This window comes from Panthera onca, chromosome D3, assembly GCF_046562875.1.
Source record: "Panthera onca isolate mPanOnc1 chromosome D3, mPanOnc1 haplotype 2, whole genome shotgun sequence".
Taxonomy (NCBI): domain Eukaryota; kingdom Metazoa; phylum Chordata; class Mammalia; order Carnivora; family Felidae; genus Panthera; species Panthera onca.
In genome coordinates this window covers 54,327,170-54,353,895 of record NC_138350.1, presented here as the reverse complement: position 1 = coordinate 54,353,895, position 26,726 = coordinate 54,327,170, and the positions used below count along the sequence as shown (strand labels likewise).

The 26,726-nt window shown below is 39.9% G+C and overlaps 1 protein-coding gene across 1 annotated transcript in view; it reads right to left on the bottom strand.

Moving 5' to 3' along the window:
• ASXL3 (ASXL transcriptional regulator 3) overlaps positions 1 to 26,726 on the bottom strand; it is a 175,287-nt gene that overhangs the window by 12,189 nt on the left and 136,372 nt on the right. Inside the window, exons 10-11 of the mRNA XM_060613566.3 lie at positions 4,125 to 4,221; positions 1,930 to 2,035 (exon numbers count right to left, since the gene is read on the bottom strand). Of these exons, the coding sequence (XP_060469549.2) occupies positions 1,930 to 2,035; positions 4,125 to 4,221 (203 nt within the window). The remainder of the gene's footprint in view (positions 1 to 1,929; positions 2,036 to 4,124; positions 4,222 to 26,726) is intronic.

The window sequence follows — 26,726 nt, the reverse complement described above, 5'->3', positions numbered from 1 at the left end:
GGGCCCGACACTCAACAACTAAGGACCAGTGCTTTGGAGGTAACTGGCTCAGTTATCTTTGCCAGCACTGGAAAGGGTGCTTTCAACATTTCCTTTGTCGACAAAAGGTGAGGAAGCCTCCTGAGTGGTCTTCAGGGTCATCCTCCAGGGTGCTTAATCCCGCTCGGCACCAGCATGACCTGGAGAGAGCCTAAAGATGCGTATTCCTGGGCTCAACTCCTGGAGACTCCCAATCATTATGTCTGGCATGGGTCCTGGAAAACTGTATCTATTTTTAAAAGCCCCAACGAGAGGGTGCCTGGGTGGTTCAGTCAGTTACGCGTCCAACTTTTGATTCTGGCTCAGGTCACGATCTCACGGTGTGTGAGATCAAAACCCATTCCACACTGACAGCAGGGAGCCTGCTTGAGATTCTCCCCCTCTCCTCGCCCCTCCTATGTGCTCTCTCTGTCCCCCTCTCAAAATAAACATAACATGACACAACACGGCACAGCACAGGACAACACAACACAACACAACACGACCTAACATCTCCAATGAGGACTTTGATGCAGCCAAGCTTGAGCAATATGCTGGTGACAAAATATGAAGGCATAGAAGTAGTCTGCTGCATTTTTAATTTTTGAGAAAACACATGAATTATCTCCTGTTAGTTCTGTTTAAATATGTATACGCATCCATGGTTCTAGGAGAGCAAGTGAACACAAGCCTTCCTCCTTGAGGGTACTGCTAGTTAGGACACTCCACCAATGCTAGCCTCCTCTGAGTTAAGCAGGCTGTTAATCATAGGATTCCTTTTCTTTTTTTTTAAATTTTTTTTTTAACGTTTATTTATTTTTGAGACAGAGAGAGAGACAGAGCATGAACGGGGGAGGAGCAGAGAGAGAGGGAGACACAGAATCGGAAGCAGGCTCCAGGCTCTGAGCCATCAGCCCAGAGCCCGACACGGGGCTCGAACTCACAGACCGCGAGATTGCGACCTGAGCTGAAGTCAGACGCTTAACCGACTGAGCCACCCAGGCGCCCCATGGGATTCCTTTTCAAGAAGAGCACTCAGATGAGCCTCTTGACATCGTTCTCCCTGTTTACAGGGGGAAGTTTGTGAAATTAGATCAAATGGTACGGATTTTGTTACTTGCCACCACCTCAGTATCATTTACACGAAACAACAACTCTTAAGTATTAATTGTGCATATGGGAGTTCAAGCACAAATTCCTTTCTAAGGAGGATCTAAGGCCACTGTCCACTGTCAGCTCCTAAATCCTTCCTCCTCCCTTAGGGACCCTATGGTCTCAGAGGCTCTAATTCTGCTCCAGTAAGATATGTCCCTTCTAAATGTGAGGCAGAGGCGAAACTCCTTTCAATTTAATTCAGTCACTACCACACTTCCATGTGGCTTATTTTAAAAAGAAATGCACACGCAGAAAAATAATAAACTAAAAGCTGATTACACTGACAAAGGAAGATGGAAAGAGTGAAGAGTAATACCTCAGGCTGTCCCCCAGAACAAGGACTACACACGTGTATATGCACAGTCAACATTTTAGGAAAAAATGTGAGAATCGAATGTGTCTAAAACTATTTATCTCTGAAGTATCTGTTAATGAATATGCTTGGATTAAAAACAGGAGATTTTTACTAAAATCTAGTTAAGAAAGCCATAACGGACTTCTATCAGATTTCATGTGCAATTTTCAGTCCGAAATGAATTTTCATGGACAGGTTATAAACCCTTGAAAATGCATTTTTTAAAACTTTAAGTGCTGATACGCTGCTATAATTTTACCTGCGATTTCTTACACTGAGGGACTATTGCCTTTTATGGCAGCCTTATTAAGCTTTACAGCTTTTCGTGTGCCATGTGAAGGAGAGAATTACACTTTCATTTCCTTCAGAGAGAAATGAGAAAAAAATGCTCTCGTACTTACTTTTCTCCATAAAACCTTTCAAAGAATTTTTCTTTCCAAGGTTCTGTTTTCTTTTCCTTCTCAATTTCTTGCCTTATCCGCAACTGCATTTCTGGAGTAAACTCTCCTAGAAAGAAAATGTTTATGTATGGAGTAAGAGTGGCCATAGCTTCTGCCAATTAATAAAGAAAACACGTAATTAATTTGAGTAAACTTTTATGGATGTTGAAAAGTAAAAGGCTGAGTACTGATAATATTTCTACAGCTTCTCTTTTTATGGACATCGCTCAAATAGTCATTTAGCCCTAGATGAACTTTAAAACCCTCAGCAAATATACTGTATGGTAGGGGCTGCGGATGAAATAGCGTATATTCAGTGCCCTTAATGAAATCAGTCTGGTGGGAGAAAAGGCACACAAATTGACTATAATATAATGTCGAAAGCCCTGTATGGGCCATAAGAATAAAGGTAGAAGAAAAGGCACTTAATTCTGCCTGAATCGATTAGGGAAGACCACATACAGGAAATGGCTCTTGAGTTAGCTTCTGAAGGATGACCAAGCTTTTATAAAGTAATTAACTCACAAGGCACAGAGATATGAACATGTGTATTTATGTTCTTTTGAGTGGCCAATTGTAAGCAGAATGTAGGAGTAGGAGGAAATGAAATGGGAAAGGTAGGCTGAGGCCAATTAGCAAATACATGGTTTAAAGAGAGTTCTAGGGGCACCTGGGTGGCTCAGACAGTCGAGCATCTGACTTGGCTCAGGTCATGATCTCACAGCTTGTGAGTTCGAGCCCCGCATTAGGCTCTGTGCGGACAGCTCAGAGCCTGGAGCCTGCTTCAGATTCTGTGTCTCCCTCTCTCTCTGCCCTTCCCCTGCTCATACTCTGTGTCTCTCTAAACATTAAAAAAGTTGAAAATAAATAAATCGAGTTCTACATTTTCCCTACAAGTGACAGAGGGAGGCCCTGATGGCATTCACTCGGGGAGAAATATGGCCAAATAAGTGGCTTAGAGACAAGATGAAGACACAAGAGAACTCCAGCCAGGAGGCTGTCGAACAGCACAGAGGAGAGGCAGAGAGGACAGTCAGGTCAGCGGCTGTGGGAATGCTCAAGGGGATTCAGATTCACAGCACAATTAACAGTTCATGACCAAGTCAGCCTGGGGAGAAGAAGAGGACCAAAGAGATCATCAAGTTTCAAAGTGAGGAGCTCTGAGGACAGTGGTGACATTAGAAGAGATGGGGAACAAAAGGGACAGCAGATGGTAAAGGGAGGATGGTGAGGTTAATATTGGCATTATGGTTTTAAGGTGCATGCTATCGGCTAGGGTGATCCAGCAGGCACGTGGAATAGAACGCAGGATTAGGAAAGAGGAGCCAAAGCCAGAAGGTTTTTGGCATATATGGGCCATACACCATGGTGGGGAAGGAGGCTGGTTAGCAGATGTGCACAGCCCCAAGAGAAAACACCAGAGAAGAAAATGGCAGAGACATCAACATGCACCATCAGACGGAAGAGCACAGCTCCCACAGGAGGCTGAGGAATGGCTTTCAGCCATGTGGCCGCAGGAAACAATTTAAAATATATTATGAACATCTCAGGTACATGGTTTCAACTTGGATGAGGTTAAAAAAAAAAGAGAGAGATTGCAGAAGGAACGTGCAATGTCAAGACTAAGAAGAGGACACTGCCTTTGCCATTATAAAACCCTTAGTATTCTCCAGGAGGGATTATTTCGGTTGCCACACCCACCTGGAACAATGTGAGCAGTTTAGGGAGTAGAAATGCGGAAGCACTGGTTATTTTGAGTCTTTCAAGAAGCTTAATGACTAACAGAAGAATAAGGTGAAGCGGTGGTTTTAGGGGAAGAGAGTATTAAACGAAGATTCTCTAGGTTCTAGGACATTAAGAGAATACATAATGCCTCAAACAAGCGATTAAAATTCCCACTCTAAAGGGACTCGAGCTACATCAAAAATTGTTGTTCTGTTCCAGATAACCTCACGTTTCCTTCAAAAACATCAGACATCAAAAATGCCAAGTATAACAAAGAATTAGTGAAGCCATTTGGAACAGATCAGGAGTTTTTGCTAAATTCAAGTTTACTTCAGGGGGAGAAAAAGGCTCGGAAATCAGAGAAAGGCGTGAAGCTCGGTACAGTGTGTGTACTCAAACATGTCAAATAATAATGGAAAAGAGAAATTTACCTTCTGCCAGTCGCTGTTTCCATCCTTGTGCTGCATATGCAAAGAATTCATTATTCAGAGCTGAAGAACTGAGGCGTAAAATTCCATCACTTCCCATCTAGGAAATAAGCCGAAGAAAACAAGACGCCATCAAGAATAACTCAAAACAAAAGTACACAGGAAAGAAGAGAAAACTGAGGGTGGGGCAGGAGAGAAATAGCGCGGGGTAGAAGGGAGGACAGGAACCTTGCAGAAGGTGAATCTCCTGGTAGGAAAAGTGCACTCTACATCGACTATTATATTGACAAAAATACATGAAGTTAAAGGAACTCTTTATAAGGCATTTCCATCACAGGTGGTGAGTATAACTACCGATCCCGATGTGTGGGATTTCATCAAAAACAGTTTTATACCTTTTATCATTTCAATATGCCTTAAATGGTACCACATTAAAAATCAACATGTTTATACCTTTAGATCGTGTTTATAAATTAAGTTTTCTAAAATCTGTGGAGGCTAAAGAAATCCAATCTGGTCACTTGGACTCTTTTGCCGGCTGAGGTTTAGACAACAAAAAGTTCTAAAACATTAAAACAAATACACCCACACTGTCAGATATACCCCGCCCCTCTCTCCTCTCCAACTGGGAAGCACACAAAAAAAACAGGTAAATAGTAAAGTGTAAAACAGGGGCAACTTTATGCTACTAACCTTTTTCCTCAAACATACTCCTTCTTTTAAAATTCACATGTAGAAGGGATTCGGATAAGCATCATCAAACTGGATGCTTTTACCTTTCCAGTTATTTACTGCACCTTCCGTGTGCATGTAGTCTGCTTGCTGACACAGAGAGTGAAAGAATCGGCCATTGCCCTTGGCTGGCCGCCCAAGCGGTTGAGGAGTAAACATGGAACACCACACCATTAGGTGGGTGGGAATTAAGAAGGGCAAACAATAAAAGCTGAGGGATGACATCTAGGTGGACAAGAATGGTGAGGAAGAATGTGATGCCAGAGGCAAAACCGGTGCAGAGTCTTGCAAGATAGGATCTGAACAGAATGGTTTCAGAAATAAAGCACGTAGTGTTACTGTCACCGTGACCAAGAGCTAGCTCTACTGCAGAGGCAGGACATCACAGACAACCGTAACGGGACCACGTAAGAAGGTGCGAGGTGCTTCAGCCTGCTGGTCAAAGGCCTGGCAAACTGTAGCTCCAATTCAATTTTCAAAGATTTCCTCTTACGGCCATAGACACACTTCACGTGTACTAAGCCCCAATTGTCACTGCTACCTGAAAGCGTGCCCAGAGATTTCTCATCCCCATGTTTGTTTGTTCGTGGCCTTTTCCACACTCCATGTCACCCCTGAAATACCACCCCTTTTTAAAAATTTCACTCAAATGACACCTTCATGAATGTGTCAGCTGAAGCATCGTTCAGGAGCAAAGCAGAACACTGAATCTCAAAGAAAATATTATATAATTACTCTAAATTGGATAACAGTAGATCGAATTCAGAAGAGAGACACTGTGAATAAACATGAGGGATGTTGAATGCTGCCATCACGACATCCACAGGGAACCGCGGAGCTGACATTCTGAGTTTCTTCATCTAAGAAGATACTGATAACCATGCTAAAATATTCAATACACTTCACAAATCTCAGGGAAGACTCCATTCATTCATTGAACTATTGTTTACTCACTCACAGCTCCTTCAGCCTTTGTCAACAGACGCTTATTAAGCCACTCACGTGAACCCGTGTACCCGGCTCTTGTATACAGTGGCAGCAGAGAAAAAGCCCCCGCCCGTGTGTCGAATATGTTCTACATATAGCAGATACTTCGGGTCCCCGTGTATCTCTTCCACCTGCCTGAGTTCAGCGTGGCTGTAATACAGTTATATCACCAAGCCAGCATCCCACCTCAGTGTCCTCCCACAGCCCCAAGATCCGAATGGGTAAGTTACCCAGCCTTCCCACCTTCTGACTGGACAGTTCTAGGACTCCGGCTTCTGGAATGCCGTATATATGCACTGAACCGATGGATACCGTTTGGTCGTGTGCTCTCAGCAGCTGGACTACATGGGCCTGGGAACCAGGCACAAGACTGTGCCAAACCCTGTAAAATTAAAAGTCCGTGCCCCCGGGGGAGAATCATTTCTACTATGTCAGGGTTTCTCAGCCTTAGGCACTACCATCACTTAGGTCTGGAGACTCCTTTATTGTGGTAGCTGCCCTGCGTGTTACAGGCTGGTGAAGAGCATCCCTGGCCTCTACCCACCAGATACCAGTAGCAATTGTGACAAGTTGAAGCGTCTTCCAACATTACCAAACGTCCCTCAGAGGCAAACTCATCCCCAGGTAAGAATCATCGCACTATTGCACACGGGCTCCACTTGAGCCAAAACTCTGCCTGGTTACTTTGTGTCTCTCAGGTATCAGCGGGCAAGGGGAGGACTTACTGGACAGGTGAGATAATCAGCCCTAACCATCACGAGGGAGGGGGACTGCTGCCATAGTGTGGGGGCAGAGAGAAGGATGTGGGGGGGAATGCTGGAGATTCCCTGGGACATATGTTGGCGCTTCTGTGTCTGGTGGTAACAGTGAACGTGGATTATAGCAAGGACAGTCAGAATAGGAAAGGCAGCCAAGGGCTCAGACTCCTCAAGGATGGCAGTTGGGGCCACTGAGTCAGGCAAACTAGCAGAATTACTGGCCGAGTGTAAGGAAATTCAGAAATGGGTGTCAGAGAAGGGAAATGATAAGCTTCAATTACAGCCTTAAGACCAGCTTGAGACCAGTAGAGCCTGCAGCTGGTCCGCTAACCCCCTGGTCAAAAGTCTTGGTCTGCCCCCCCCTCCCCACCCCCACACCAAAGTATGAGCAGCCACTAATTAAAGTGACAGAGTGAACTTAACATGAACCACAACAAGGTCTGAGTGGTGCAGAGGTAGACCAGACGGGACATTTGTGATTCCACATCTAGCCTACAGGAATACAGAATATCTGGGGCAACAAAGCGCACTTGCCCGGCTCATGCCTACAAAACTCTAGGACTTTCTCGGATGCAGATACAACCTGGAAGTGCAAATCTTGGTCCTTGGGGCAACGCCCAATCTATGAGAGACGAGGGTTTGTCATGGTGAAAGGTCCTGCTTTCCTGCAGTGCTGGGACAGTTTTGGGACTCGTTCTACACATTTTCCTAGAAAGTCCTCCATAGAACCGAGACCTGGTTATCTGGAGGGTTTTTCCTCTCCTTGTCTTCGCATCATCTAATCCCTGGCTTCTTCTTCCAAACTGACTATACTTAAGTTCTTATTCCAGGCTCCACTTTTGGAGGGAAGGGGCAGGGGAGGATCCTAAGTAAGACTGAATCCAAGGGGTTTGGGCTTTATCCTCTATGTGGAAATGGTCCAGTGAATGTACCATATAAGGTAAACCTGAGCCTTGAGGCAGGGGTTGAATCAGCACGGTGCCTCAGGCTAGTGGCCTCCAGATCCAAGTTAGCCCCTTGACATACCCCTGTATATTAATTGCCTTTTTGGTGTGTGCCACAACGGGAGAAAGGTCTAAAGCACTGCTCTAGGTAACGAGAACTACCATTAAAAAGGTCTAAGCCTAGGAAAAGCCCCCAAAGATTTGTGCTTAAAATGATAATTCTGTCACCTTTAAAAAGGATGAAATGGAGAGGAATGTAGAGATGCAAAGGCATCGCTAGAAGGTAATGGAATCCTTGCATGAAAGATAATAAAAGAAAGGCAAATGTGAGATATTCAGGACTGGGTGCAGGGCTTCAGGACTGAGCAGGTAAAGGCAGCAGATGCCAAATGGGGTCAGTATGCTTCCTGGAAATGGGGTGGATGAAACGGCAGCTAAGCTTCAGAACAAGTCTTCAGGCAGCGCTATGAAAGAGGTCTGGCAAAGCCCAAAGGATGAAGAGAAAGTCCATCAGAATGATACCTCTAAGAATCCTGAAATGTTCTGTGAATATTGACTCTGAATGTCTGTGCATGGTTTGGGAGCCTTGAGAAAAAACTTCACTTAGGAAGACTAAAAGGGAAGAGGTTTTCTTATTGTGCAGATTTTAAATAGGACTAGTAGGTGGAAGGCAAGTCCCCTGAAGAGGTAAAGAAATTTACTTGCTATGAAGTGCATTTATAGAAGGTACAATGAATAGGTCCGAATTTTTCTATATTTGAAGACATGCATGGTGTCTCATCACCTTCTAGAGTCCATGCAATTCCTAGGTTGCCTAGATGGAAGGTACTCAAATAAATGTTTATTGCTCCCCTTGCTTTGTGTAATGAAAGATTTAAAATTTAACTCTGGTAGCTGATATGCAGGATTTTAGTTGTGTGTATTTCCCAGGCCAAGGGCATGATTAGTTATTAATTGAAATTTCGGCATAATTTTAAGACACAAAGAAATACCAGATCCAGATTAGCTCTGACAGAATCTCAAGATTTCAGCACATGAGAATGTGAGGCAGTGTGAAATAAACACATTCAAAAATATGGAAGCCAGCCCTGAAGGAAAATGTTTTTCTTTTAAAACAGAAAAATAATATTAACTGCCAGACTTCCAGCCTGTATGAGACAGCGCAATTAAACACTAGGGCTAAATTGGACCCAGGAAATACAAGCCAATAAAACTTTTAAAATACACTATTAATTTTATGGCCTTTAAGAAATACTGTCCAAAAGACATAACATTTTAATGAGCTGGAACAATAAACATTTCTGAAAGGTTTACTTATTTATTTATTGCTGAGCTATAAATTCTTGTTTTTCAGAATACCCACACTAGAAATGCTCATTCTAAAATCTCCCTCAACCCTCTCATAATGAAGTGTCTAACTAAGCTGTTGATAAATTATGCTTCCTTTTTAATTAGGAGGGGAAAAAAACTTTGAACATTTTAGTTGTTACAGAGGAAAATAAATATTAGTAAAGGGAAATGCATTCGTGCAGAGATCGTTTCACAAAGGTTTAAACTTCTTATTGGTGAGTGTATCATTTGCCTTTGATACTGATTTTAACAACACCCATTTTGTGGGGTGGATGTCAGTGGAATTCAAAGGGCTAAAATGCCAATGCTACTTGCACACTATCCAGTTTTTGAAGTTTGACAAATTTTAATTCTGTACACGGATACATCTATGTTTAATAATAATCCTTTAAATGTCTAATACATTCTTTATCACTTTTTTCTTATTTTGGGTTTCTTGTAAGTGATTCAGAATGCATGATATGTGGGCTGCAAAGTGGAACAGTGAGAGATGTGTCGGGAGAGTTAGAAAATAGCCAGACAATAATGGGACACCGAGATATACTAAGCAATGTGGATTTCATTCTACAGACAATGGGTGGCCATTCAAAGTGAAGCCACATCATGCTGAGTGCACCCAGGTAAGCAGGCTGCTGATTGAGATGGGGTGTTCAGGATGGGCCTCTCAAATGCTCACGATTGGTACGGGACGTTCACAGAGGCACCTGGGAGCAGCAAGGAAGCAGTCATGCAGCCAGGTGGGGAAGAGTGCGCTAAGTGAACGGCCCAAAGACCTGGAGACATGCTGGGGAGTAGTGGGACAGGAGCTGCATGGACAGAAACACGCTGGGCATCAGACCCAGCGTACTGACTGGCGTTTCCCCAACGTGAGCTGGAAAGCCTTGGAGGGATTTTGCTCTGAGGAATGGGAAGTTCTGGCATTTCAAAAGGATAGCTCTACTGCTGTGTTTAAAAAAGACTTTAGAGTAGTGCCATCCAACAGCAATAAAAATGTCAGCCACATGTGTGATTTCAATTTTCTAGTAACCACACTGAAACAATAAAAAGAAACGTGAAATTAATTCTCATACCACCTTTTATTCAACCCAAACTATCCAAAATGTTACTGTTTAAATTTATAATCAGTATGAATTCTGATATTTTTCATTGTTTTTGTATAATAATTCTTCAATATCAAGTGTATATTTTAAAACACCTCAGTCCAGGGGCACCTGGGTGGCTCAGTCGGTTAAGCGGCCGACTTCGGCTCAGGTCATGATCTCACGGTCCGTGAGTTCGAGTCCCGCGTCGGGCTCTGTGCTGACAGCTCAGAGCCTGGAGCCTGTTTCGGATTCTGTGTCTCCCTCTCTCTGACCCTCCCCCGTTCATGCTCTGTCTCTCTCTGTCCCAAAAATAAATAAACGTTAAAAAAAATTTAAAAAATAAAATAAAATAAAATAAAATAAAACACCTCAGTCCAGATTGGCCATATTTCTGTTGCTCATCAGCCACTGGTGGCTGCTGGCAGCTACTGCATGGGACAACACAGTTTTAGACGACAGAGACTTCTCAAGACACACGTATGTAGTTACTGTGATAATCCAGAAAAAGATGACAGTAGCTTGCACTAGGGTGGCAATAGGAGAAATGATGAGAAATGCTTGAGTATGATTATATCCTGACTCAGGATCAACTCAGTTTCAACTCAGGTTGAACCCACAGAAGTTGATGATGGATTGGATGTGTGGTGGGAGGGAAAGAGAATAGGCAAGGATGCCAACAAAGACTTTTTATTTGACTTTGTCAATTACGATTATGAAATTTTCTATTTACTGAAAGGAAGAAGACAGGGGAGCCTGGGTTGCTCAGTCAGTTGAGCTTCCAACTTCGGCTCAGGTCACGACCTCACGGTCTGTGAGTTCAAGCCCCGCGTCGGGCTCCGTGCTGACAGCTCAGAGCATGGAGCCTGCTCTGGATTCTGTGTGTCCCTCCCTCACTCACATTCTGTCTCTTTCTCAAAAATAAACATTAAAAAAAGAGAGAGAGAGAAGAAAATGGGAGGAGGTTTGGTTTTAAACCAATTAAGGCTGAGATGCTGATTATGATTCCAAGCAGATACCTCAGATCTATCATTCTGCATAGAGTGTAGGGGATGCCCTGAACATAGGCAAGTTTAGGGAAAGGGACTCCTCTGTCAAGAATCATCAAGAGAACGCCAAGGTATAAATGATGAACTCTTAAGACTGTCAGGGAATGGGGGTGCCTGGGTGGCTCAGTCGGTTGAGCTTCCGACTTCGGCTCAGGTCATGACCTCACGGTCTGTGAGTTCAAGCCCCGCGTCGGGCTCTGTGCTGACAGCTCAGAGCCTGGAGCCTGCTTCAGACTCTGTGTCTCCCTCTCTCTCTGACCCTCCCCCATCCATGTTCTGTCTCTGTCTCAAAAATAAAATAAAACATTTAAAAAAAAAAAAAAAAGACTGTCAGGGAATGGAAGTAAAGAGAAGGGACCTGTTCAAGAAAAAGGTATAGGGACCAGACTAATGGAGCTGAGTGCATATGCTGTGGGTGGTAAATGAGACAAAGGTGTAAATGAGGAGTTCCAGGCATAAGGCCTGGATAATCTCGTGGATGGTGGTAGCAGAAATCAGGACAGGAAAAGGCACATGGAAGAGCAGTATTCTGGACAAAGAAATGGACGGTTTTTGCTCTGGATATGCTGATATGAGGATATCTTGAAGGCATTCGAGTAAAGGTATCTAATCAATAACCAAGACTTAGAGAAAGAAGCTCAATGGCAAGGGATGAATCAAACAAAGAAAACTAAGAATTCTTAGCAAAGAACGTGTATTTGAAAACATGGATATGGATGAGACCATGCAAGAAGAATTTACCAAAAGAAAGAAAAAAAAGAAAAAAAAAGATGACTTTAAAGCAGAGACCTAGGAACACTAATCTAGAAGGAATGGGCAGAAAACATAGATCTGGCTACGAAAGCTGAGCAAAAGCTGTCGGGGGAGGAGGAAAATCAGAACAAGGGGTAGAGAGGCAAGGGAAGAAAGTGATCCGTACTGTGTGTGTGCTAGTATTTACCAAGCCGTGTAGAATTATTTAGGTCAGCAGTATGTGCAGCAGACTATAGAAGTTGCTGTGTCCAATAAAAAATTCCACAGAGTCTTTAGAGCAAAGACAAGCCAGGTAGAGGGAGACCAAACAGAAGACAAACGCAACAGCCAAAGAGTGATGAGCAGACGAAGTATATAAGTTGTCATCACTGATCCTCTTATACCTGATCAAGCACCCAGGGCTCTTGTACTATGTATCCAGTAAGAATTAAAGTCAGTGTATTCATGGTCTCTGAAGGGTAATTTTTCATTTTTTACCTTATCATCTAATAGGATTCAGGTGGCTCAGGAGACTCCAAATGCTCAAGGTTTATCCATAAGGGAAGATGTAATTCTTATGCATGAAGTTAGACATAAAAATGAAAGAAGGTTGCCGACAGAGAGTGTCAGTAAGGGGAAGAGGACCAACGACAGACTAAGGACAATTTGGCCAGTAACTTTGGAATGCTATTTCCAAAACTGCATTAAGATAATATTCCCCAAACTGTATTTTGCAAAATAGGAATTTTAATAGGTAATTTTAATTCTAATGGGTAATCCATCTAAAAGGAAATGGATTCTGCCATCCAACAAATATGGCTTGTATTTACTAAATGTGATTAAATAGTTTTCTTTACCAAAAGTATTTTCTAATATACTATAATTTATTTTAAACACCCAAGAATATATCTATCATGCAGTCTTTCCCCAGTTTTTTAACCCTGTAATCCTCTGACAGAACAATGATCAATATCTCATGGAACAAGTATTCTCCAGAACATAATTTGGGAAATGATGCATGAAGAGTTGTAAGTCAGTCAGAAGCAATCAAATGAAATAAACCTAAGCACAATGAATTTACACAGAATAGATACTAAATCCCTGTTGAATAAACGAACAAAAATTTCTCTCAGATCTGGACACAGGATAATTTTTGTTACATTGCAGAAATCAAATGTCCAAAGTAAATAAATAAAATAGTGAAGATAAAACTGGAGAATATTATGCTAAGTGAAATAAGTCAGGCAAAGACAAATGCCTGATTTCACTTACATGTGGAATTAAAAACAAAACAAAAGAATAACAACAACAACAAAAAACCCCACGCTCTTAAATCCAAACTGGTGGTTGCCAGAAGAGAGGTGGGTGGGGGATGGGTGAAATAGGTAAAGGGGAGTAAGAGGTACAAACTTGCAGTTATAAAAGAAATAAATCACGGCAATGAAATGCAAAGCATAGGGAACATAGTTAATACTGTACCAATGCTGTATGGTAACAGAGGGTGACTATACACATTGTGGTGACACTGAGTAATGTATAGAATTGTTGAATCACTATGTTGTAGACCTGAAACAAATATAGCACTGTATGTCAACTGTACTTCAATCATCAAACAGAGGAGCAGCTAAGCGATGTTTTTTAAAGTAGTGAACACTTACAAAGAATGTAACGGATGATGTAATAAGCTTTAGACCATAGGCCTAAACAACTTCAAGTTCAAAGCCCACTTCAGGAAAACAACCATTTGGCATTTCGTTATAATAAACACATCAGAATTTAAGTAAATACAACAACTTTTCTTTTAAAAAATAGAGATTGTGATTTTAAAGTTGTAACCAAGACGATTTGGAATTACATGGAGGTTAAAGAAGAAAGAATATCATACCAGGTCCATCCTCTTTCCACCTAATTCAATTTCCACATAGAATTAAGCTTAAACAAAAAGGAAATCTAGAGAGAATATATTACCTCAAAAAAAAATCAACATTTAGACAGAAAAGTAGGAGACTTTTGTGTCATCACTGTTATGACAGGGCTTTAAAGGTGATTTTATCATCAAAGCCTCTCTTCTAAACTAAACTGATGCCTTTTCCATTACTTGCTGCTCAGGGGATCACTGCTGAGCACTAGGGCAAAAAGGACAAGGGAAGAAGTTCAGCATGGAAGGGCTTGGGGGATGGAAGCTCCCCCCCTACTCTGAACGAGGCCAGGAGTAAGGCTTAACTAGAATGAAGTTCTTCAAGCAGAGGAATACAAAGGGAGTACATAGCACCAGTTAATTATTCAACGAGATTTTTGTGTACATAAATTGCAAAGGGCTTTGAAACTAAAGAAGATTATAGGATGGCGTAATGGTAACTAATCCTGTGGGAACTGCTTACTGCCTTCTCATTAACAAACGCACAGAAACATATATGCATATGAATCTGTGTATCTGTATCTCTACGGGTATATATGTGTATCCATGCATATACATATATGCATATAAGTGTGTGTTTGTTGGGTGTATACCATACACACCCAACAAACACAAAATTTTCTCCTTCCTCTGGAAACACAATTTGTAAGCATTCCAACCACTTGGCTAAGATAATGGTCCTCTTTTAAATTCTAAGAGAAAGGTTGTCTCTCCCAGCAGATAACCTCCCAAGCCTCTAAGTCCACGGAGGAAATGTTCAATCAGAGGTTGTAAGGCCATCCCCTAGAGTACGACATGTTTGCAAGCAGTTTCGCGAGACCCAAGCAATGGGAAAAAAGAATTCCTTAGCAATAAGAGAAAAATAAAAATTTTCTCATAATTACTGCATATACAACCAGGAAAACCACATTTTTTGAGGGGAAATATATGAAAAAAAAAAGAATCTTTATATTGATTCTTAAAAGTTTTCCATCATTGAGTTTTAATTACTATACTTACATGGGAAATGCCTTAATCTTCCATACATTATTAACAACAATAATCATTTTCTAATGACTTTATTCTACGTTTTTACATACTGCCACCTTTTCTAAGAATCATCCCATTTTCAGATTTTAAAGGGAGGAACCTCTTTTCAAAATGCTGTACTGTCTTTAATGTTTTAGCAGTTTGCTCAGAAGAAATAGAGCCTGTGATGAAACAGGTGAGAATAAATGAAATAACGACGTCTGATGGCAAATATAAAGTCACTGACAGATTAAGCTTTGTTCAACTTCTCAAAACTAGAGAAGTATGTTTTCATGTTTATATGGTTCATCTCTTTTATTTAATTTTGTGGATAATTGGGACAATTTGACAGGGCTTGATGAGAAATTATTTCTTTATACAAATGCAGATAAATAAAATTGGAACAAGTTTTAGCATACGTGAGAATGTGTATATGTCTTAAAGGAGGATCTCTCTTATAACTGTATTTTCATCAACGTTCCTTCTGTGGGCAGGAAATAAAGAAAACTTCCAAGGTATCCAACCATGAAACAGAATACTAATGCTTTATTTAGTGAAAATCAAGCTCATGTTCTTGTATAGATAAAATAAGCTTATGTCATAATGTAGTGGGAAGCAATGACTCACTGTTTCTACTTGTAATACACTGAACAGCTGTGTTTAAGTGACTATCTATTAGTCACTCATTTCTTTAACAAACATTTCATAAGCATCTACTACGTGCCAGGAACCATGAAGTGGACAGCTTCTGCTGCCACAAAAGCCTAGCTCCTAGAGTGAGACAAGAAAGGGTAAAGTCCCTTTCAATAGTATAGGACCCAGAGAAGAAAAAAACGCTATGAACCCCTAGGCCTGGGTGTCTGGGATGTTTTTAATTCCCCCTTTGTAATCTGTTAATATTCATGCCCGAAGGTACCTCCTTCCTCCTCTCTCTAGTTTAACAATGGCTCTCAATCCACTTTTGGTCAATAATAATAACAACTAAAATCAATAATTATAATAACTGTCACTAATTTCATACCTACAACAAATCCTGAGGGTAGGTAAGTGGTGAAGCAGGACTTAACCCTCCAAAATGATACCTCTTTATATCATATGTCTTCCTTTAATTAACATGCAGGCATTCATTCTTCCACTCAAAATCTTCATATGCTAGGTGCTAGAAATACACCAATAAAAAATATATGGTCCCTGTCCTATAAAGTTATAACAACAAACTGTGTTAAGATTCCTGAAGGAAAAATAATAAATAATCTAAAAGAATGTTCTAGGTGCAATTGTATGCAGGTAGGATTCTCTGAAGTATTGATATCTAAGCAGGGATTTTTAAATGGAGGATGGAGAGGCATGAGCTCTGAGGTGAGTAAAGTAGAAGTCCAACAAAATATTAGCAAACTGAATTTAAAAATACACTAAAAGGATCATAAAGCTCAATCAAGCGGGCTTTATTCCTGGGATGCAATGATGGTTCAATATCTGCAAAGCAATCAATGTGAGAGACCACATTAACAAACAAAGAATGAAAACTATAGGATCATTTTATTTTTTTTTAAGTTTATTCATTCATTTTGAGAGACACAGAGATAGTGCGAATGGGAAAAGGGCAGAGAAAGAGGGAGAGAGAGAAAATCCCAAGCAGTTCCTCGCTGTCAGCGCAGCGCCCAAAGTGGGGCTTGAACTCACGAAACTATGAGATCATGACCTGAGCTGAAACCAAGAGTTAGGTGCTTAACCAACTGAGCCATCCAGGTGCCCCTGATCGTTTTAATAAATACATAAAAATCATATGACAAAATTCAACATCCATTTATGACGAAAACTCTCAACAAAGTGCGTGTAAAGGGAAAGTACTTCAACCTAATAAATACCATATATGACAAACCCACAGTTAACATACTCAATGGTGAAAAGGTAAAAGCCTTTCCTCTAAGATCAAGACAAGAATGCCCACACTCATCATTTTTATTTAACACAGTACTGGAAATCCTAGTCACAACAATTAGGCAAAATTTAAAAAAAAAAAAAAAAGGTAAGAAAAGTCATCCACATTGGAAAGAAAGAAAGTAAAACTGTCACTATTTGTAGATGACATGATTCCACAGATAGAAAACCAAAAACTCCACCAAAAAAGACTAGAAGAGGTACTAAATGAATTAAATAAAGTAGCAGGATACAAAATCTATATACAGAAATCCGTGACATTTTAATACACTAATAATGAATTATCAGAAAGAAAAATTAAGGAAATAATCTCATTTACACCTGAATTGAAAAGAATAAAATACCTGGGAATAAAATTTAACCAAGGAGGTAAAAGACCTGTACACTGTAAACTGTAACACTGATAAAGGAAACTGAAGGAGACACAAATAAATGGAGAGATATTCCATGCTCATAGATTGGAAGAATTAATACTATTTAAATGTCCGTACTACCCAAAGCAATATAGATTTAATGTAGTCCCTATCAACATTGCAGTGGCATTTTTAATAGGACTGGGACAAATAATTTTAACATTTGTATGAAACCAAAAAAGATCCCAAATAACCAAAGCAATCTTGAGAAAGAAGAATAAAGCAGGAGGTACTCATGCTCCCAGATTTCAAAACACACTACAGAGCTACAGTAATCAAAACAGTATGGTATTAGTATAAACAGACATACAGATCAATGGAATACAATTGAGAGCCCAAAATTAAACCAACACATATATGGACAATTAATTTACAATAAAGGAACCGAGAACATACAACGGCAAAAGGACAATCTCTTCAATAAACGGTGTTGGGGAAACTAGACAGCCACGTGTGAAAGAATGAAACTAGACCACTATATTATACCATACACAAAAAATTAACTTAAAATGAATTAAAGGTGTGAATGTAAGACCCCAAACCATAAAATTCCTAGAAAAAAACACAGGAGGTAAGCTGCTTGACACCAGCCTTATCAATAGTTTTGTGGATCTGACTCCAATGGCAAGGAAAAGAAAAGTAAAAAAACAAAACAAAATACAACAAAAACAAACAAAACCCTTACAAACAATGGTTTGTGTTTACATCAAACACAAGTTTCCTCATGGTGAAAAAAAAACATCATCACAACAAAAAGGCAACCTACTAAATGGGAGATTTTGCAAGTGATATCTCTCACAGGGCTTTAATATCTAAAATATATGACGAATTCATACAAGTCAACAATAACAAAATAACAACAGCCTGATGAAAAAATCGGCAGAGGACCTGAATAGACATTTTTCTAAGAAAGAGATACAAACGGCCAACAGGCACATGAATAGGTACTCAACATCACTCATCATAAGGGAAATACAAATCAAAACCACGATGAGATATCATCTCACACCTTTTACAATGGCTATTATTAAAAAGAGAAGAAATAACAAATGTCCACAAGGATGTAGAGAAAAGAAAACCCGCATGCACTGTTGGTGGGAATGTAAGTTGTTACAGCCACTAGGGCAAACAATATGAAGGTTCCTCAAAAAATTAAGAATAGAACTACACTATGATCCAGATGTTCCACTTCTGAATGTCTATCAGAGGAATAAAACACTATTTGAAAAGAGATATAGACCCCTATTGTTTACTGAAGCATTGTTTACAATAGCCAAGACATGGAAACAACAGAAGTGTTCATCAATGCATGATAAAGATATGGTGTGTGTGTGTGTGTATACACAGACATTAAAATATTACTCAGCCATTAAAAAAAGGTTAAATCTTGTCATCTGCAATAACACGGATGGACCTTAAAGGTATTATGCAAAGAGAAAGAAGTCAGATGGTAAAAGAAATATCAAATGATTTCACTCATGTGGAATCTAACAAAACAAAACAAATGAACAAACAAAACAAAAACAAACTCATAGACACAGAGAACAAATTGGTAGTTACCATAGGCAAATGAGGTGGAGGTGGGTGAAATGCATGAAGGGGGTCAACTGTGTGATGATGGATGGTAACTGGACTTTGTGACCATCACTTTGTAGTACACATGAAAATATCAAGTTATAATGCTGTATGCCTGAAACTTATATAAAGTACCAATTTTATGTTGAGAGAGAGAGAGAGAGAGAGAAGCCACCAAACTCTGAAAAGGGAGGTAAAGAACCATGTTATAAAGGAAAATGGAGTGAATAGTGGTAGCTGAAGGAGTATGTGACACCAAGATTTGTTGCTATTGTGTTTGCCTGTTTACCGCCCCCCCCCCCACCATTTTTTTGATGGATAGTCTTAGCTGACAAGGTCCACCTCTCTACAGTTTAGTTTCATCACATGTAAACTAAGAATTACCAACTCTTTACTTCAAAGAGCTTTTGTGATTATTAGCTCAATAAATATATGCATAATGCTTTGAACAGTGCTGGTTTAGGGAAAGAGGTCAAGAAGTGGAGCTCTAATGCTAATCATTATTATTTAGTAGAAGGTATGGCAGACACACCCTAGGGTACCCTAGTGAGTCACACCTTTGTATAATCCCCTTCCCTTGAGTATGGTAAGAACCTGCAATTTGCTTCTCGCCAATTGAAAACAGAAAAGATGATGGGCTGTCACCCTCTTGATTATGCTACATACAACTCCATCTTAACCAACAGAGGCAGAAACACTCTCCTGCTGGCCTCGAAGAAGCAAACAACCAACCATGTTGTGAATTGCCTATGGAGAGAGGTGACCTCAAGAATTGGGGGCTTTAACCCTACAGCTGTAAGGAAGTGAATTCTGCCAGCAACCTAAATGAGCGGGGAAGAGGATTTCAAGCTGCAAATGGGAATGCAGCTAGCCAAGACCCTGGTTTCAGGCTGAACAGGGAAATCAGCTAAGCTGTGCACAGACTCCTGACCCATGGAAACTGTTGGGTAATAAATATGCGCTATTTCAAGCTGCTGAATTTGTGGTATTCTGTTACACAGCACAGAGAACTAATACAGGAGAGGTGAGGAAAATTTTTTTGATTGTTTCTTCTTTATCAGTTGAGAGAAAATTATCTATTGGTGTGTGTGTGTGTGCGTGTGTGTGTGTGTGTGTGTGTGTGTGTGTGTGTGTGTGTGTGTCTGTGTCTTGGGGATAGGAGGAGAGAACACAGGAATAAAAGGATTATCAAAGATAATGGGATATAAGAGCAGACTGATCTCCATGAGGGCAGTGATTTGCATGCCATGACGGAGTACGTGCCTAGTAAATATTATTGAATGAACTACTTTGTTGCAGTTTAATTCTATTTATTATTTGATGCATCTATGTGAAACCCTACCCAGTCTTTGGATAAGGCAGTGCCCACAAGACACTTTTGTTAGGATATATAGACAACTGATTTTGTAAGGAGCATACAGGTAGCAGAAGACACTTTCAGTTACTCTTTAATATAAAGTAACAAGGAGGAAAAAAGGCAGACAAAGGATTTCAGTTTTTGCCTAGGGATCATCAACACTACCATTATGTTAATGTAACATAACATTCCAAAGTGTGAACAATTTATCTCTTCAAGTTCAATCAATCTGTTGTATGCAAACCAGAAAATGGAAGCCAAGTAGGCTTTAAACTGTGTGTATAACCTGGCTCCTCTCATATTGCCCTAGAAATTAAAAAAAAAAAAAAATCTGATATATGGAGACCTTTTTGCTGGTATTCTCCTTAGGTAAGTAACCCAGCATGCCACAGTGGAAAGAGGGCAGGCTGGGTTTAAAGTTAGAAAATTGAGCTGCTGATCCCAGCTCTGCTTTTTCATAGCCACCTGAAGATGCTCCAGTTTTGTAATAGCTTTGAGTCTCTGTTTGTCTCATTATTCAAATGGGAAAAATCAAACACACTTGCAAAGCTGTTATATGAATTCCAAGTAATAATTTTAAAGAACCCAATATACTACCTAGTGAGTAGTGAAAGTGTAAGACACTACATATGAAACATGAGAATTTAAAAGATTTTGTAATTTATAATAATGCCAACCATTGTTTATAAGGTGCTTAGTTTGTGATCTTTCAAATCATGGAATTCTCAAGTATGTCCTCTTAAGTTTACATCACCTGAACACAGATACTGTGATATCTAAGAAACAACATTTGGAGGGGACTATCTACTCTGAAACTAGGCATCACAGCTGGAGAGGCGTAGGCTTTGCTGCCTTACTGCTAGTTGGTCACATGACTTCTACTACCTCCCTGAAAACTCAGCAACTTAGCCAGGAGCAAAATCAGTTCTACTACCCACGCCATAGCTGATTGGCCATGAGACCAGTACACGGCCAGACGAAGTTGTCACAGAGGAACACAGTATGACTTCAGATAATCACCTTCTCCTTGTTTAAGGGAAAGAGATAAGGTCGGAAATACCAGAAGATATCCTTAAGAAGAATAAAGATACCCCAAAATGATAGAGCAAAAGAGATGAGAGGTTTAACTCCCTCTTCCTCCCCTGCAATTAAAGTTCCCCTTGCCCCCCATGGATTTCTATTTCTTGCAACCTGAGAAAGGCCAAACTAACATAACTAGAAAGTATTACACTGAGTAATCTATTAAACATTTTCCACTTTGAAGAGAGTGTGCAGTTCATTGGAGAAGGAAATTCCATTTGCAAAAACAGCCAAAGACCATGAAAAAAGTTGGACTGCAATGCAAATTAATAACGAGCCAGCAGCTCAACTTAAAGCACACTGTAAGAGTACAGTTTCATACAGATAAGGCTCTAAATCAACTTTTAAATTTTCCTAACAAAATCCAAACATGCCACCTAAATCACATGGACACCAAGCACCTAGATGAAAATCCTAAGACACACAACTCTCCTGTTGTTAGTAATAGAGAATGCCTGCCAGTCACCTAAAATTTGACATACTTATGTCACGGATTAGTGACATACATGCTAAATCTTCATTCCTTTATTTCTTCACTTCCCAAAAGACATTCTATGATAGTAATCCATGAGATGTTCCTAGGGAAATAAGAGATTTTATCACCAATTAAGTTTGAGAAGCATTGTTTAACACCAAGTTCAACAATTTTATCCACTACCGAGCTTTGGAGCCTTTACTATGCAAATGAGTAAAGCATTTCTCAGACTCCTGTAAAGCCAGAGCTACAGCTCTCTACTGGATAATTCTGTGGAACTGAAGTTCTACTGATTGTGTTCACTACAGGAAATGTTGCCTTACAGTAACAAGGCAACTACTGTGGCAACTATAGCAAGTTAGAGCACTGGAGAATCACAAAGCTAGACTCTACTTTATTACTCTATTCCTGAACTGACACATCTTTATAAATTCCAATTTAACGAACTCTCAATCTGTTGTCAAAGGCCAGAATACGAAATGACCTTTGTGAACTACATCCCCACCATTTTTACAAAATTGCCATTGAAACATTATTCAAATGCTGTTTGGCACTTGCTCCACGTAAACCAATGACTCCTTTTTCAAAAAAAGAGGTCTGTCTATATGACTTTCTGTGCTTGTCTTTTGCCTTTGATCTCAGCAATCTTTAAAATAAGCTGTGTGCTCAAATTCAGGGACTTCACTCAAGACATGCTCAGTAGTGACCACACTGTATTCCCTTTATGCTCAATAACGACCCTACCGTACCCCCTCTCTTTATTAGCTGCCATGCATCTCTTTACCTGTATCTCAAACATTTCACTTTTTAATCCTATGTATCCCGATACTTTTTAAATGTAAAGAGATCATAAAAAGTGAAACCAGTTTTAACATTCTTTATTTTCCTGTAAACATTTCATAAATACCAAGAAATATATTAACCTTCCTAAAACTACACATAAAAACAGAAACATCATTGCTAATGACAACAATATTACTCAAAGATAATGTTTCAGGAATTAATCACATGTATTTTTGATAACTGTTAAGTCCACAGTGGGTCTACTCCCTGCAGAAAAATCATCTTTCCTCCAATTACTACGGCTTGAGAGATAATAGAAAGCAGAGCTGAATGCGATCAAATGTCTACATGATATGTATGTAAAAGGTTGATGTGACAGAGAGATAATATTCCAGCTGATGCACAGGCCTCCTGTGAGGTTTTTTAATACATTAATGCACAAGGCAGACCCGTATGTGCCACATTGGTCTCACAATGTCAGGAATGAATTTGTAGGGTTTTTAGAGAGTTTTCTGGTTCAAAAGCAGGAAACAGGACAAAAATCTGGACAGAAGAGACAGCTTAAGAAGTCTTGGTAAATTCATGCAAATTTAATTTTTTAAATGTACACATGTGCACAAGCTAGTTAGCTCCGTGAACTCACGCAGGTCTGTAACATGGTACTTAGCACCAGCATATGGACACCATGAAGAGCTTCACTGGGAAGCAGGAATAGGTAAAAAAGTGTTGTACTCAACTTCTTCCCGGTTAAGTAACTTTGCCAATTATAAATCTTAACTAGACCAGTCATCAAAATGGACAAGGATCTTGAAAAGGTCCCTACCAAGAAAATGGATTCAACACTAATGAGAAAATTAAAGCAAACCAAAATACAGTAGAGCTAACACAGGTTCTTCTAGTATCTACCTACTAACTCAGGAAACAAGTTGTGGTCTAAAGCCAAGTTGGGTAAAACCTGGAAAGAATAAAAAGGATGCCTGCTTCTCAAGGGAAATATGTAAGCAATAAGAAATACCCTTGGCTCACTTTAGAGTCAGAACTAACCATATGTCCTTGGGCAAGTTGCTGTAACCATTTGGAACTCATATAAAAGGTCTGTAAAATGAAGTGATTAAAATAAAAGATCGCTAATGTTTTTTCCAGACCCAATGCTCTACGGCACAGGTAGAGCAAAGGGGGGAAAATAAATGACAGTAATCCCAAAGATCAAGCCCAAAGAAGCAACAGTTAAAACAGGGTAAAATGGGGTTGGAAGAAAGCAGGTGCCTACAAGTGCAATGAGTGTTGTGATGCTATGAGCTGGTGGCCACATGTACTGAAGGTAATCTGAACACTTGAAGGCGGCTGTACTAAAACATGTGAACCCACCCTGCTGAGATGCAAAAGATTAGGGTGTGCATGTGTGTCAAGGACTGAAAGAGCAAAAGGCAGGATGAGTTTCTGGGGGAGAAACCTTATAAAAACAAGACATGCCACTTGAAGTGTATGTGTTGTGGGGGGAGGAGTATTTTTAACAATTATGGGGGGCGTTGCTGGTCTTTAGCGGTCAGAGAGGAAAGATACAGAGGCCACGTTGTGCGCTCATGGTCACACACACAATGGGGAATTTCCCTGTGCTCCACAGGCCTTACAAATGACTTAAGAGAGCATGTAAGTGTGGAAAACTTCGTATACAACTGCTAGGATGATCCAAGATTAGACTATCATTGCATCTTGCTGCATGGATTTTAATATATACTGTATTTTCTTTCTAGGAATGTACCTAACATGTATGTTGAGGGAATACAGAAATCGTTGTGTTCAAAGGTTTTATAGAAGTTGTTCATGGAAAATTGCACTGCTAGAGCTAACTCCGGTTTTCTAGACGACCTATCAGTCTCCACCCACAGCTACAGCCACCACAGCCATCCCACATGTGTGTGTAGTAATCCTACTCCCCACCATGGCTGCACGGATGCTTGTGTCTGACCGATGATGTACTAGAACATAGAAGGTTTAGTAATCATAATGTCTTTTTTTTTATTTCTCTCATCTATATGTTACTGTATGTTATTTACATGTTTAAAACGCGTGTGTGGGAAAATTACATATTCTGTGACTTTAAAGGCTGTCAATGGACTTTACAAAATATGTATTTTAGAATAGGGTCACTACCTTCAGAGCTTTCATTCTAAAATTTTTTAAATGTTTGTTTATTTTTGAGAGAGAGACAGAGACAGAGTGTGAGCAGGGGAGGGGCAGAGTGAGAGGGAGACACAGAACCTGAAGCAAGCTCCAGCCTCTGAGCTGTCAGCACAGAGCCCGACGCGGGGCTCAAGCTCAGGAATGGTGAGATCGTGATCTAGGCTGAAGTCAGGTCACTTAACCAACTGAGCCTCGCAGGCACCCCCAGAGCTTTCATTCTTTAATCACGGGTTTTACATGTTTTGGGTCTACAGTGGCTCTTCTGTATTTGGTAAAAACTACAGATGAAAACGGTAGTTTGTGTGTGACACACTACTGTCTCCTAAGTATCCGTTCTGTGCTTCATTCTCGTATGTAACAAATACCTCCCACAAGTTTGAGCAGCATTAGCCATAATATTTTGAGATTCTTTTACAGTTCACTGTGACCACAGGATAGAGTTCTCATGTAAAGATGTAAGCAAACATGATATGTGCATCTTGTGGGTCACTTCTGTAAGCTCACCTTCCACAATCCTCGAGCTGGAACACACATGTGTGAGCTTCAACTATGGAATGAGCCACTGTGAGGGCAGAACTGTTTAATCACCAGAGGCTAACGACCTGTCTACTCGTACATTGTTATGTAAGGGGAGAACTGTTACCCTGTTTAAGCTGCCCTTTTTTGGGACTCTTTGTTACAGCAACATAGCTTCTACCTGGACTGAGGCATCCCGAAAACAAACAACAGAAAGACAAATTCACATGCATGTGCATGCACATGCGCGCGCACACACACACACATACTCACGGGGCAAAATGCGACACAAAACTTCAGAATTTCATAGAACTTAAAGCCTTTCTTGATGCTCTGAGCTAAAAACATGGCAGTGGTTGGGCACAGCTAAAGAGTCTCTTAGGAAAACTAGCTTAAAAAATATCAGAGGAGTTTTTGTTTTGGAGCAGACATAGAGAAACTCATTTCGTCAGCCAGTATCACAATCTATAGGTGAAACATGAGAGCACTCTGAAATATAAAAGTATGATTCAATGATTGGCTCCTTCCCCAATAACCTAAATTCTTTCAAATCTCTTATCTCTATTTTCAGGCCTGCAAGCAAGAAATCTTAATGAATGCCACAGTGCATTTAGCTGTGTTAATGCAAATACCAAGTAATAATCATCTCGACTCTAAAACTGTAATATAATTCTTTAAATGAAGGAAATTACTCAAATGCCATCATCCATATTCTTTTTCAGTCATTTATAAAGGGTGAGTTTCAAAAGCAAACATCTTACAACAGGCATATGAACTAGAAAACAAAGAGCCAAAGACAAACTTATGATTAACCACTACAAACGGGCTTTAAAAAGAATACGAGAAGAATTTTATCAAAATAATAGCAACTGTAAGATCAACATTAGTTCTCAAATTTTTGCCAAAACAATATTATGTTTTCTCTTTCTATATCTTTCTTCTATTATCTCATCATAGCAAGTCATAATACATACAAAATAATCTATTGTCCATAAACTAGAAATTGCAACAGTATGTGGAACTAATGAATTAATTTCATATAGTATGAAAATGGATTTCATATTCTATGACTGTATCACCAGTTTTTCCAGCAACTGCAGGAACGGATAGAATTTTAATCTTTTTGACAGAAGTTTTGCATTGCTGAATGATACTCAAGTGACTAGACCACAAACGTGAGAACGTGGGAGCCCTGAAAAGAATTCTTAGGGAAGCAACACTGTAAAAATGCAGCACTATCTCTGCAAGAGATTCCTACCCCCCTGCCCCCAACACAGAGGGATCCAATCATACCATATGCTCTCACCCACAGGACACATATGACCTATGTGCAAACAATCAAGTCAACCACCAAATTTTATTCAAATGATAAAGGGGAGAAATTGCTTTTAAAATTCCGAGCTGTTTAAAAATCAGTTACCAGTGACACAATTCATTATCATAATAACTGAAAAGTGTTTCCATCTAATTAAATAATAACTGTACACTGACAAGGTAGCAATTAGTCATTTGGGAATTCAGAGAGTCCATGGTATGGCTTCTACTTCATAAACAGGAATACAATGGAGTTATGAAAACACTGCAAACAATTCAGGAAAGGGAGCCAAACTAAAGTTTAGAAGAAAATCATGTATATTTTGAAGGCCTGTTTAAGGCATATGGCACAATATCAAATTAAAAATTAGATGGGAAGAATACTCACCCAATTCTAAAGACAAAAAAAG